Genomic DNA, 14186 nt, shown 5'->3' with positions numbered 1-14186 from the left:
GTAAAACAGTAAATAGCAAGACCCTGCCGCATAGGCTTACAATCTAATAGGCAATCCTAATAAAGTGCCCACAGAAATCTTTCATAAATGAAGATTAAACAAGATCCTCGTGTTTATCCTAGTTTTAATTTATATTATAAAGGGTGGCATTACTGCCTCTTCAAGTTGCCTAAAGGGATTTGCATGTGGAGTGCATGTTAGAACAAGAAGTGTTCCAGCAAGGCAACAACGACTTAAAACTAAATAAAACTTATGTATTCTAATGAAAGTTAATTGTGAATCAAGAAAAGCTGTAGTAGAGGTACCATTAAGGCACACAAAAAGGAGAAGCAGGTGGCAGGGGGAAACATATTAAAATAACATTACTTATTAATTTTTCAAGACTTTAATTACATTTCAGTAAAAAAAACAAAGCCTCAACTTGATTAATTTATTATCAACTCAGATTATGAGAGTTGTGTTGATGGTGAAGGTCTTCCAAATATTCAGTGCTTGTCTATCTAAAGGATTCTTAACTTCCGATGCTGTTTAACAAAGGGCATACTGCTACTTGTTCTATGGTGAGCTGAGCTTCCAGATGCAACACTTAACAGGGGTATTGTACGCCCTTCAGAGGTCATAGCAGTGTCTACAGCCTTGGAGGGGAACTCAGAAGAATCCTATGGCCCCTGGGATGTTCTCCAGGGTCTATAAGATTTCTCTCTTATTTTAATTTCAGGAGTAGATGTTGTATAGCCACAAATACTGCACAAATGTTGAATCAAAAACAAGTTCTTCTCACTCTTTTTATCTATAGGACAGTTAAGCTCCATTAATGAAGGTTCTTTCAAAGTCAAACGGCTAGAAGAATGGCTGTATTTGGTAGCTACAAGATTATTACCCATCTCCATTGTTTCTTTTAAGTAGGTAGGATTTTCTGTCCTTTCCAGAAAAAGGTTTTGAGACTGTACCCACAAGGTATCATTGGAAAGCCCCCATATAATGCCACCCACTTCAGCCTATGATGGCTTAACGAGCTACACGGTAGCTTATTTTAGAAATAGTCCACGATGCCTTGCCACACAACCAGACTGATAAGTAACTGTGCATAGTTTATTAAGCGACTGTGCCTAATGTGATCCAAACCCCCACTGCTGTCCCGCTGCAGTCCTTTTGCCCAAGCAGTGGTGTGGTTTCACCCATTCATTATATAGCAGTAGGGGCTACAAGGATCAAAACCCTGCACAATTACACCCAGGAGAAGGAAAATCCTGGGTCCACGTGATCAACTGCACAAGTAAATAACTGCACAAATGAACCCTTTAGGGGTTTGCAGGATCAGGACCAGACCTCACAAACAGCCTCCCTCTATAGGGAGGCACCCGATCCCCCTTCCAAACCCTGCGCAATTACACCCACAGGAGGGAAAATCTCGGGTACACCAAAAGTGGTGGCACAAATAAACCGTTGGAGGGTTGCCGGATTGGGACCAAACTTCACAGGCTACCTCCCCTAGTCAGGAGGCACCTGATGCCCCCTCCAAACATTGCACACTTTTGAGATTGGGCTGGGGAGAAATAGGATTTCTTTCTTTTTTAAAATGATATTGACATTGGACATCAGCACTATGTAGGTGAGCTGCTGATTCTCCCATTCACTAATGTGCAGTTGTGCACTTTAGCAATTCGGTTTTTTGGGGGGGGGGAATTACAACAAGATTTCCTACTTTTTATAAACTTATTGACATAGTGCATCAGTGCTATGTCAGGTAGCCGCAGATTATCTTTTTCCATTACAGAGAGTTGCCCAGCAGCGATCTGAACCGCTCTTGTCACACTATGCGAGCCAATTAACCCATGGTGCAGATCGTGGGTTATCACTGTGGGTTATCCATATTTTCTGCTATTAAACTGACAATTTTATGTAGGGAATAGTTGGAATAAGAGTCTACTCCCCACTAGCATGTGACTGACAAGTATGGTAGGGGAAAGCCGCTGTAGTTTATTTCCCCAGCTGCCATCTTGTGAACCGGGTCATTGTGTAATTTAAGCCTCAAACGTATTCAAACAGACAGCACTTTCAGGATTTCATAACCAAAAGCAGAATGATTAGCACATAATAATGGGCGACGTGGAGTATTAACTTACCTCCAAGCTGAAATTTACTGTCATGGTTTTCGTTGCTGTTTTTTTAAAGTTGCAAACAACTTAGTTAAAGTGATTAACGAAACCGTAGATGATAATAATAATAATAATAATAATAATAATAATAATAATAATAATTGAAGTCAATGTCAGATGCTCTACATGTTTCAGCAGTTTAAACTCAAATGCTCCTGTTAAATACTTGAGCTAAGGAATTGTATTCCTGCCTTCCTGCTGCTCCTTCATTGTGCACCAGCCACAGGGCTACAGCGAGGACTCGTACCCCCCTCCACATCATACCAGAAGCGACACTCAGTGCTCACTATTGCCTATCACCCTTGCTATGCAGGCCTGGCCAAAGTATATTGCCGCCTCAAGCAAGGCGGCACTGTTGCTAACTCACCCATACTTGCTTTGCTGGCTGCTCCCTTCCTCCCATTGTACCTGCCCCTGTTGCCACTGTCAGGGCTCCCCTCATCCTGCTGCATGGGGCTGGCCGGGGGCTGCCCTTCCATAGAACTTGTGTGGCTCTTCCATTTCTGTTCCTGGGAGGGGCCGACCTCTTGCTGTAGCCCTGCAGATGGTGCTTCCTGCACATGCTCCTCATAATGGTAGACTTGGCCCTGCTACTAAGATCTAGCACAGTGGTTCTCAAACTTTTTCAGGTAACCGCCCCCTTGGTTCCACAAACTCATGCCCAGTGCTCCCTACCCTACACTATAAAAATCATTATTCAGAATAGCGGTTTTCAACAACCCACTAAGGAAGTGGGTTTCTTCAATTCTAAGACGCCATAGATTGTAAGATGCACACTAATTTCAGTACCACCAACAGAAAAAAGCTTTGATTCTAAGAATAATAATCGCACCCGCGATTCTAAGATGCACCCCGTTTTTAGGGATGTTTATATGGGAAAAAAGTGCGTCTTAGAATCGAAGAAATACGGTAATAACAATAAAATTCAAAACTGTAACAATTAATTGAATATTTATTCAAAATCCAATTACATTTTTTTTGTTTATTCAATAAACATAATTGATGAACATGATCCAGTGATATCATCTTTTCAAAGTCTGATAGTCATTTAGCAAGATTATTAGATATCACATTTAGTAACTAGGGTAGAGTACCTCACTATTCTGTAAATTCTTAACACTCCTCTGTATCCTGCTGATCTGGGCGCCCGGGCTGAGCAGCACTGACTGGATGGAGGAGCTGAGCTGATAATGAAAAATGGGCCATACTGCACGCGGCCCCTTTAAATGGGAAGCACCCACCGCAGGCTTGCCAAGGGAGGGAGGGAAAAGAGAGCGAACACCTCTTGGCACACCAAGCAGGGCATGTCTCTTCATTAGCATTTTGGTGCTTTTGAAACATTTAAATTCACCGTTATACATGTGTGGATTCTTCCCCTATATGTCTTGGGACCAAACTACCTTCTCCCATAAAAATGTCCCTGGGTTTTAAGACCTTCTGGAGAGGCGCTTCTCAGAAGAGACCACCTCGAGCGCACCCCTGCCACCCCTTTGCCTCTTAGCGCCCCTCTGCCGCCCCCTTGCCTCTTAAGGCCCCCCTATGCAATCCCACTGCCCCCAAAGAGGCAGTACCGCCCACTTTGGGAACCACTGATCTAGCGAAGGGGGCTTGAAATACTGCAAAATCATCAGGAGGCATTCTGACTACTCAGCCATCTGAAAACTGACACAGATGATGTTTTAAAAAATTCTAGCCAAGTCTCTCTTGCTGGTATGATATGGGGGAACCTTCTTAGCTAATGTATTTAATAGGACTGTTGAGTATAAATTAATGATATCCAGGCTCCAAAAAGGATTTTTCCAGATTATATTTTTACTGAACAATCACCTTGCTTCATTCACAGAATTTTATGGGGATCCAGATGACAGTATCTTCCTAACTGATATCTGAGTTTATAAAAAAGAAAACACTATTTCAAAAAAGGGAATTACAGCCTTAACCTATGCATACCTACTCAGGATTAAGTTCAATTGGGTTTTATGGGACTTTCTTTCAATGTTTGAAAGAATGAGAGCCAAGCCAATTCTACACAATCCATCCAACCATTTAAGGATATTTAAATAACACTGCTTTGTGGGAATGTTTATGACATTGCTTTCCCTACTTCAGCTGATTCTGAAGAGGCAACTTTAAAATATACAATACTAAATACATTTTGTGAATTTGAAAACCATCTGGAATTCTTCAAACACTTAGGATGCAATCCTATACAAACCTATTGAAGTCTGTGGGGCTTATTTCTGAGTAGACATGCATAGGATTGTGTAGCCTAACTTGTAAATCATATCTCTTAAATTTTCAGCCTATAATACTGATTTTCCAGTTGCATTCAAGTTGTTCAGAAATATTTACTACACACCCCATTTGTTCCTTTTGTTCGACAAAAGGCTCTAATCCTCCAATTTATTGATCTGCACAGGTGGGCAGGCTTTAGACTCCACATGACTCTATAAAGACCAGATTAAAGAACAAACAATGTTTATAACATCATTTAAAGACTACTGGCAACAAAGAGATTAGGATTTAGGAAAACAGCATGCACTACTGCAGACTCATGCAATAATTCCGAGATGTGTACAGCTGTCTTATTTGTTTAGCTATTAATCCAGCACAAGATCAGCAGAAAGCATCTCTGATGTTTTAGTTTGAAGCAGACAGGACCTCAATCTCAATCTTAAAAGAGTTGGAATGTCCCATGTGTCAAATGGCTCAGCATGTCGCCTTTTGGCATATAGTATCTAAAAAGAATTCTGGATCCAACTATTGATAAGCTGAAGCTGGTCTTTTACAAGCGGGAATGATCATAAAATAATAATAAAATTGTCATGTTTATATACTTACAGGTATGTTCAATATGTGTTTCAGTTGGGCAAGCCCATTGTGAATACAGAATCCATATAAACTATTCAATCAAAAAGTATGGCTCAAATCTCCAGATTCCAGTAATCCGCTTGCAGCTCACATAATAATTTTCAGACTATCTTGGTCCAAAAAACAGAAATCCATTTCAAACCAAAAAAATCCCAAAATGATTAAGTAACTAACAAATTAGATTAGAAGAACAGTTAACAACTGTAACAATTCACTGGAAGAGTTGATGAGGGAAGGGAGAAGAGAAAGCTATGTGCTGTCTACTGATTTATTTACAGGTCATATACCACTCTATATCTGAGATTTCTGAGTGGTGAACAATAAAAAGAAAGAAGCACTAGCTTAGTGCAGGAAGTTATCCCCAAACCGCTAAGATTGATTTTCTAGTCTGTCCAGAAACAAACTTAGCATGAGAGTAGAGGTAAAAAACCTGGTGCCCTCCAGATGTTTTGGTCTACAACTCCAATAAATGTTGACCATTGGCCAGGCTGCTGGGACTGATAGGAGTTGTAAGCCAATACATCTGGAGGGCACAGGCTGCCTACTCCTGCTTTAGAGAGATCAGAAATCTGAATGATTTTGGATATGATAGCGTAGAGTAAAAAACTGAAGTGACAGAACTCATAAAAGGAAATGTAAGGTATAACAGCACCTAACATTTTATGATTATTTGAATGTTTTGGCACCTTTCTTCACAATGTTCTACTATAATAACGAAAGAGCATAATCGGCTAGTCTCAGTCTGGAAACTCCCATGACGCATTAGTAACAAGACTTCTTGTTTTTAAAATAGTCAAGCCATGACTGCTTTCACACTAAAATAAGGAAAAGGTGTCATATTTGAAGAGAAATTTCTTTAGACTTCAAGGGGTGCTCTCCACAACTCTACTCAATTACTGCGTATCTGATATGGATGAACCATTGTTACATTTAATTCGAAGAGTACTTTTTATAACTTTGTAGTAAAGGGAAAATTTAAAGGCCTGGCAAAACTGTAGCATAGTAGTCCTGTGTGAACAACGGAAGAAGTCTGAGGATATCTTGTTCTCGAGGTGGTCTGTGTTTTCCTTTCAGTAAAAATCACACTGGTCTGTTAAAATACATGCAGATAAAGAATTATAATGAAGAACTTAAGCAGTGCATTGATCCATTAGACTAGCCTTCTCCAATCTGGTGTTTCTCAAATGTTTCTAACTACAACTCCCATCAACCCAACCTTTGGCCAAGGTGGCTGGAGCTAATAGGAATTGCATTCCAAAGCATCTGGAGGGCCCCAGGTTGGGGAAAGCTGCATTAGAAAAGAAAATCCACAGTAGGACAATACCTTTATTAGGACACACTAAAACAGGGGTCCCCAACCTTTTTGGACACATGAGCAGATTTGGGAATTTGAGAAACTGCTGTGGGTGCAACGGTGGGCACCACCACAAAAGGACTCCCATGGAGGAAGTAACTAGTTACATAATGGCTGCTGTGGGGGCCTGGCTAATTAAAAGAGGTGGGGGGGAGAGAGGAATAGCAAGACTATAGGCTGGGAGGGAGGGAGGGAGGAGGAAATAGCAAGGCAGAGGAGTAAAGCAGAGAGAAAGGGCAAGACTAGAGACTCAGAGTAGAGAGAAATGGCAAGGTAAAGAGGAAAGTGGGAGAGAAGAGCAAGGCCAGGAAGGGAAAGAAGAAGGCTATGGACAGATAAGAGAAAGAAATAGCAAGGCTAGAGTCTGGGAGTGGAGAGACTGAGGCCATTGCTAGACGAGGGTTTAGCCCGGGCTGATACCCGGGCTCACCCCTGTGTGTCCAGATGATGCACAGGGGATACCTGGGTCAGCCCGGGTTAAACCCTCCCTTGACCCTGGATAACCAGATCCGCTTGTGGCCGGTATTTCCGCAGCCCTGGGCTGAGACTGGGGCTGCAGAAGGTCTAGCTGGTTCCGCGGCTTTTCCCGGCCAAGTGGCTTACTCACGAGTAGCCAGGAGAAGCCGAGTGCTGTGCCCATCGGGCTGCCGGGGGGGGGGGGAGAGCGGGGGGGAGAGTGGACCCGGCAGGAGAGATGGGGGGGAAGAGTGGAACCAGGGTGGGGAGATCACAGCCAGGGGGGATCAGAGATCGCGGCAGGGGGGCGCGGAGGGGGCATTGGACATGGTGGGGGGGACGAGCAAGCAGGGGGGCGGGTGAGCAAGCAAGCAAGTGGGGGCGGGCAGGCAAGCAAGCAAGCGAGGGGGCAGGCGGACAGGCGGATGAGCATCAGACATTGGGAGGGAATCACTGGTGCGTTCCTGCGCACATGGCCCCTTTAAGTTTTTTTTTAAATGGCCGACATGACGGGGCTTTCCCTTACCCCGTTGTGTGTTATGTGTAGACTGGGGCGATGGCTCGAGCTAGCTGCAGCGTGGGCTCGCCCCTACACCCCACCGGATTAACAGGTAGGTCTAGCAAGGCCCTGAGAAAGCCAAGGGGAAAGGTCTGTGTGGATGGAAGACTGGGTGGGGGCAGGAAGTAACTCTTTCCTTCTCTTCCTCCTTCTTCCTCAGTGGCAGGTTCAGGAACAGGAAGAAGAACCTTGTAGTGAGCCCGCTTTTTAGTTCTTCAGAAGCTTTCATCACACAGGATTTATTTATTTATTTATTTATTACATTTCTATACCGCCCAATAGCCAGAGCTCTCTTGTTAAACAAGAGGATGTTAAACAAAATGGGAGGAGAGAGAAAAAACTCTCCAAGTCTGCACTTTATAACAACTCTGAGCTAGGATGCAGGAAGAGATTTACAGACAGAGGCCCGGTTTGCACATAAAGACTAACTAAACAACACATAGTTAGTCGAGGCTATGCAGCAGCAAGCAAGCGCACTGCCTCCCGCCTACTCACTACTTCAGCTTTGCATCAAAGTTCATCATCAAACCCGCAATGCCCCTGTTCAACCCAACAAAAAAATGGGTTAAAACTCTGGGTTGTTTGTCCCTCAACAACCAAGATTTCTGGGTTTATACATCACATCAAACCAACCAGAAATGGGGCGTTGCTGGGTTGATGAAATCAAATGCAAAGAGGAAGTGCAGAGTACGTGGCAGGCAGTGTTCACACTAGCTCCAACACAGCCACACCAATTCATCAGTTAAGGGTTAAATAACTCAAGCATTGGTGTTACATGTGAACCAGGTCATGGTCAGATCAGGCTTTCTTAATTTTACAAACTAAAATAGATTGTAAGATACAACCAAGGCTATGGGATCCCCAAAAGGGAGGAGGAGGAGGAGGAGGAGGAGGGATAGTTTCTAAATTTTAGTTTAAAATGTTTTTAAAATCTATCATTTAAAAAAGGTATAATCTGGATTTCACTAAAAATCAGAATAACCACTAGATTTTGTATTCTCAAAAATGGAAGATATTTTTGTTTTGTTTATTTTTGTCTCAGTAGTCCTTACACTCTAACAATGAAAACCTCTCAAAACAGTTCTCATGGCATTTAATTTGGCAATGGGTTGAGTCTAACAGGTGTCATTCCGCCAGTGAAAGGGAAACCACTAGTGGAACGGATTTCCCCACTCTCCTGTGCCACCCCCCATGTGTCCTCAAATCTGCTCAAGGGGGTTAGGGGACCCTCCGGAACTGATTTATGGGGCTGAAGGGGGAATAGAGATTTGGAAGTCTTGTTGCGTGAGTGGACTTCCACTGACACAAAAATGAATTAAAGCTCTTGTTTGTAGCCAGAATTTTCGTTGTCTCCTTTCTTCCTCATACAAAGAAACTGAATCTCATGGCAATCAGAGAAGATTCTATGCAAAACTTATTGACAACTTTTATACAGATAGATCACAAGTTATTTAAACATGGAAGCAGTTTCAGATACCATGTATAAAAAGCACTCCATAACCAGGGTGGATTTGACTTAAATCAATTTGATTTAAATCACTACTCAGAAAGACTCAATTTAATCATGTGACTTCCCCCCCCCCAAAAAAAAACAGTGCACTCTTCCTCACTATATTTTACACAACTCAAGAGTTACCAAAGACTCATTCTTGCTGGTATAATCTTAATATTACAATGAGGCGAAGGTTTCATTTTTAGAATAGCAACTTTTCAGATTAGTTTTACAGTTATATATATAAAAAATACTGATTTGGTTATACTATTAGAAACACATAGATAATCATGAAATTATTGCGAGGTGAACTATCTCCAGTTTAATAGGTTAATCATTCATATTTGGACAACTTTTCTGCTGTACTTTATTGGAAGGAAAAAAATAATCTTACAGAAACCTCTGGAAGAGCATGACATTGTGAATGGATTAATGGAATTCATTTATCAAAAAATTTAAATAGCCTCATGCTAAATAATTAAAAACTAATCCTTATTTCATGATGAATAACCTTTGGACTATAATGTATCTTAAATAGAAAACTATCTTTAGATAGATTTTTCCTCAAAAAAGCATTTTATAAAAAAAATCCAATTTAAATAAAAAAATCATTTTTTAAAAAAAAACCCATTGATTTTTATCCACCCTGTCCATAACCTACTTGATTTGCATGCATGGGGAGGAGCTGTGACTCAGTAGTAGAACACATGCCTTGCATGCAGAAGATCTCAGGTTCGATCTAGGACATCTTCAGGTAGGGCTGGAAAAATTCCTGCTGAAATCCTGGAGACCCGCTGCCAGTCACTGGCAAAAATACTGGGCTACATAGACCAAAGTTATAAGGCAGCTTCCTGTATTCCTATGGGAAGGCACACCTTACAACAGTGTGAAATCTTTAATTTTTCCAGATTTGGTACATCCCTTCTAGAGGCTTCATTTCTAAGCCATTTTTTAAAATTAAGATAGCCCCCAGAAGTAGAACTGTCAGTCCAGAACTAACACCTCAGTCACATCAACTCCAACATGTTATGGTTAAATCAATCTAGACATACTGCCCCAAGAAAAATTCAGAGTAATAAGCGTTGTATTACACACACAGAGTACAATAATTCATTATCCTCTGTGCTAATGTATGAGCTGAAGCTCTAGAAGATCACAGCAGTCTATTCTGAATTTAAGAGCTGTGGCAACATAGCTACTGAATCCCTATGAAGAAATTACAAGTTTCCAAAGACTGCAAAATAGCATTTGGTTTTCAATGTTTCTAAGCAAATGTTCCTATTCAACTACATATCATCTTAATTTTTATCTTGGAAGTAATAGCTCTTCATGGGAGTGAACAACAAAAACCTAAGAAAGCTAGTAAAGGTAAAAAGCACAAAAACACAAAGTATCTCTGGAAGAAATGCTCAGTAGTCTCTAACATGAACAGCCTGGACACGGAATAACGGGCTCAAGCTAAAGGAAGCCAGATTCCAGCTGGACATCAGGAAAAACGTCCTGACTTTTAGAGCAGTACGACAATGGAATCAGTTATCTAGGGAGGTTGTGGGCTCTCCCACACTAGAGGCCTTCAAGAGGCAGCTGGACAACCCTCTGTCAGGGATGCTTTAGGGTGGATTCCTGCATTGAGCAGGGGGTTGGACTCGATGGCCTTGTAGCCCCCTTCCAACTCTGCTATTCTATGATTCTATGAACTTGTTTGGATCTAGGCTGCAATCCTATGCTGCACACTTACTAAGGAGCTAGTCACATGGAAGTAAGTACCTGGAAGTAAGTACCACTATATTCAAAGCAAACATGCATATGAACAAGCGGAGCATCCACAGGGAAGTGTTTATCAACTAGGCTAGACTAGGCTCCAGAAAACTGCACAACCAGTTTCAGAGGGGTTTTGGTTTGAATTTCTTAACCAGCAGCCTAAATGGCAAGTCACTTCTGAGATGCAAGCTGATTTGGGGTTTGTTGTTGTTGTTGTTGTTGTTGTTGCAATATAGCGTGGAGGAATCTGTTCTTCAAAGAAAAATGTCAAATCCTGTTGAGCATACCCATACATACCCTTGGATTTGGGCAGCTCTTTGGATCCCAGGCATTAAGGTGTAAAATGACTTCATCATAGAGAAAAAAAGTTGTCCTGTTCCAATCAAAATCATCAGTTAAGCCACAAAATTTAGTTCAGGTTCCTTCAAGAATTAAATAATGATACTTCTATTGGTCCAACAATTTCTGTCAGTATAAGTGTATGCAAGCATTCAAGTCAGACACAAAAACATTCTACGCTACATAAAAATTAAAAAGCACAACTTAACACACACACACACACACACACACACACTTACAAAAATAGAAGTCCATTCCATTAATAAGTATCAGGTCACCTACTTATCCTTTGGCACCAACAGACAAAAGCGGACTACACCACAGAACAGAGGCGTGGAAGGTCAATGGCTGATCCGCCAAAGAAATAGCTTCCCAACAGCTAGATTTGCATAATAAGACAAGTACAGCATATATGCATGGACTCCCAGAAGACAAAACAACTAAATGGGATCCACCCTGGTTGAATGCACAGTCAGTCTGTATAGAAGCAACACTACTTATCATAAACACCTAAATGTATTACATCCATAATACGTTCCAATGGAGTTTGGAGCCCACTGTGATGTACATAGATTTCAAAATATCCACAACATTAGGCAAGCCAGAAACAGGATGTTTCCCATTATGCAAATATTAAATGAAGTCCCAATAGGAATAAGGCATTTGGTGGGAGCATGACATTCCACTACACGTGTTAACTATGGCATAACTGGGCTCTCTAGTAGCATCCTACACATGTTTAGCAAGTATGCGATTTTTTAAAAGTGCATAATCAAGATCCCAATGCAAATCAGTATCCTTTAGCTACCTTGTCCTGCTCACAGCCAAGTAGTTAATTCGTTATGAAGAAGTGTATGTTGCCCCCAACTTTCTACGCAGGAGGAATTTTAATCTGTGCTAGCAACTGCAAGTACGGATGGCAGCAGGAGACGATAGTCACTACTTGCAGTGTGCAAGGGTGTGATCTCAAACACGATCAAACATAAATTTACCACATATTCTTTACCTGAAAACTATATCCACCCCACTGAAGTAACCACAGATATAGGAGAGTAGTCAGCCGGTATCTAAAACCATTCGCGTGATAGTCGATCAAAAGATACACTCCTCTAGGAATAACGTGTGTACAAACCCCAAATCGCTTCCATAAGCAATGTGTGGAGGGGCTAGAAATGGATTAAACTTCATCTCCACCAGGGTCGCACAACTGTATTCGGTAGCCACAACACCATTACTTTCCTCTCCTCCGCCGCCGCCTCCTTCCATCTTTTGTCCTCCCCACTCTCAATTGTAGGATAGTCCCTCTTCAGCCTCGAGTAGTCCCAAAGCCGACTAACGAGAGCTATATGTCCTTTTCTAGTTCAGACCTCCAAACGAACCTCGCAAAAGTTTCCCCTGACTTTTCTCCCCTCTGTGTCCCTGAGCCGCGCTCTCTCCGGGAAATGGAGAGCGGAATGGCGGCTGAGGCGTCTCGTTACTTTCCCTGCGTCCGGGGCCCAGCCCTGCGCCCCACCCAGCTCCACAGGTAGGGAAGCAAGCGGACGGTAGGGCCCTCTCCCCGCATTCCCCAAAGTTACTGACTGGGTCCGACGATCAAGCTCACCTTTCCGCCATGTCTGCGCTCGGGCCGCGCCGCCCGGGCTTCCCTCCCTGTGCCCCTCAGGCTGAGCGAAGGCTGTTGCTCCTGAGAGAGGCAGGATCAGGATGTGAAACCCGATCCCGCCTGCCGCCGCTGCCCCTCCCGACTTCGCGTGGAGTAAACCGGGCGGGACCCCGCTCTCCAGCCCCTCTGCTGGGGAAGGCCGGCTCGGGCCTGCCAGTGAAATCTGGAATGAAAGGGGGCCGGGGGTGAGAAGCGAGCGGGTGTTCGCGGCAGTGTAGTGCAATAAAAGCAGTTTTCTTGCTCTTTCCTAAACTGTTGAGGCTCCATAGATGGGACAGGAGACGAAAATGTTTTCTTAACTCCCCACCTGTAGACGATCATGCTCTTTCAGCATTGCACACACAAAATCGCCTCATGCAACAAAATAAATCACTCCAACCCATTTTGACCACCTTTTTTGTAAACGGTAACTATTGAGAGATGAAAGCATGGATATATTTGCTCTTTCAGTTCATGTTGATTATATACACAGATTCAGAATTATAACCCGTGTTAGCGACTGCGTGTAGAACGGCAAGTGGTAATTGTTATTCTGGATTAAACTGAAGTAAAAAAAAGGTGTATTTATTTACGCACCTTTATTCTGGATTAATTAATAAGGAATAACCATTTATGGTTTTGTGATCACAAACAGGGTTTAGACACGAACAATGCTTGGAAAAAATGTGTGGGATCCACTTTTTGCCTACTGTTTTTGCATTTATGCTCCTGATCAACTTTTTCTTGGGATTATCAAAAACTACTGGGCTTTGTTCCTTCAATCCCTTAACATAGAACTGGTAAAATAATCTTGATATTCTTCCCTTTTTTGTAAATATAAATGGATGATTAATTAGCCTGAGAAAAGGTTTCCTAAAAAGGCTCAGCCTTATGTTCAGCTGCCAACACCGTATTTCTGAAACACTGCTGGTTTTCTCTTGTTTATAGATGATTTGCTTTATTATTTCATTGTTATCATGTGTTTTATATTGTTCATGGTACATCACCCAGATAATTTCAGTTATTGGGAAGTTTAAAAATAACCTACTTTACTTTATTTTTTCTAATACTGAGACTCATGTTACCAAACAAATGTACAAAATAATGTGAGCGCAATGGAATAAGGATATAAATATGTTTGAGGTATGTTACCATCCTTTATCCCCATCTAAAGCAACAATATGTCATGTCATAAAAGGTAATGTGCAGTGACACTTTTACCTTATAAAGTACTAGATAATGGACCCAGTTTTGCATGGGTTGGAATAGGCCTTAGTTTGATACAGCGAAGCCTTCAAGCAAAGTTATGCAGGTGACAGAGTTGGACACATTGGCCCTATGCACATGATCATGGGGGGCGGGCGGGAAACTACAGAGCGGGCAGTGGTAGGAAAACTATGACATGCGTGCCTCTCACACTGCTGGCACCACGCAGCTTGCCATGGTTTACACCCCCCACCCCGCTTTGTAGTTCCTGAGTTGTCTTCCTGCCACCACTGCTTATCCCAGAGAATGCCGCAGCAGGAATTGTGTTGTGCTGCCCACTCCAATGG

General features: G+C 42.3%; 1 protein-coding gene across 2 annotated transcripts in view; it reads right to left on the bottom strand.

Moving 5' to 3' along the window:
- LOC134411088 (rho GTPase-activating protein 39-like) overlaps positions 1–12696 on the bottom strand; it is an 82495-nt gene extending 69799 nt beyond the window's left edge. For both annotated transcript variants that reach the window (XM_063144705.1, XM_063144713.1), the window contains exon 1: positions 12595–12696. In XM_063144705.1, the coding sequence (XP_063000775.1) occupies positions 12595–12605 (11 nt within the window). In that variant the 5' untranslated portion in view covers positions 12606–12696. The remainder of the gene's footprint in view (positions 1–12594) is intronic.
- Between the last annotated feature and the right edge of the window lie 1490 nt (positions 12697–14186).

The sequence above is a fragment of the Elgaria multicarinata genome, chromosome 1, assembly GCF_023053635.1.
Source record: "Elgaria multicarinata webbii isolate HBS135686 ecotype San Diego chromosome 1, rElgMul1.1.pri, whole genome shotgun sequence".
Lineage (NCBI taxonomy): Eukaryota > Metazoa > Chordata > Lepidosauria > Squamata > Anguidae > Elgaria > Elgaria multicarinata.
Note: the sequence above shows the minus strand (reverse complement) of the source record. Positions and strands in the feature narration are given on the sequence as shown.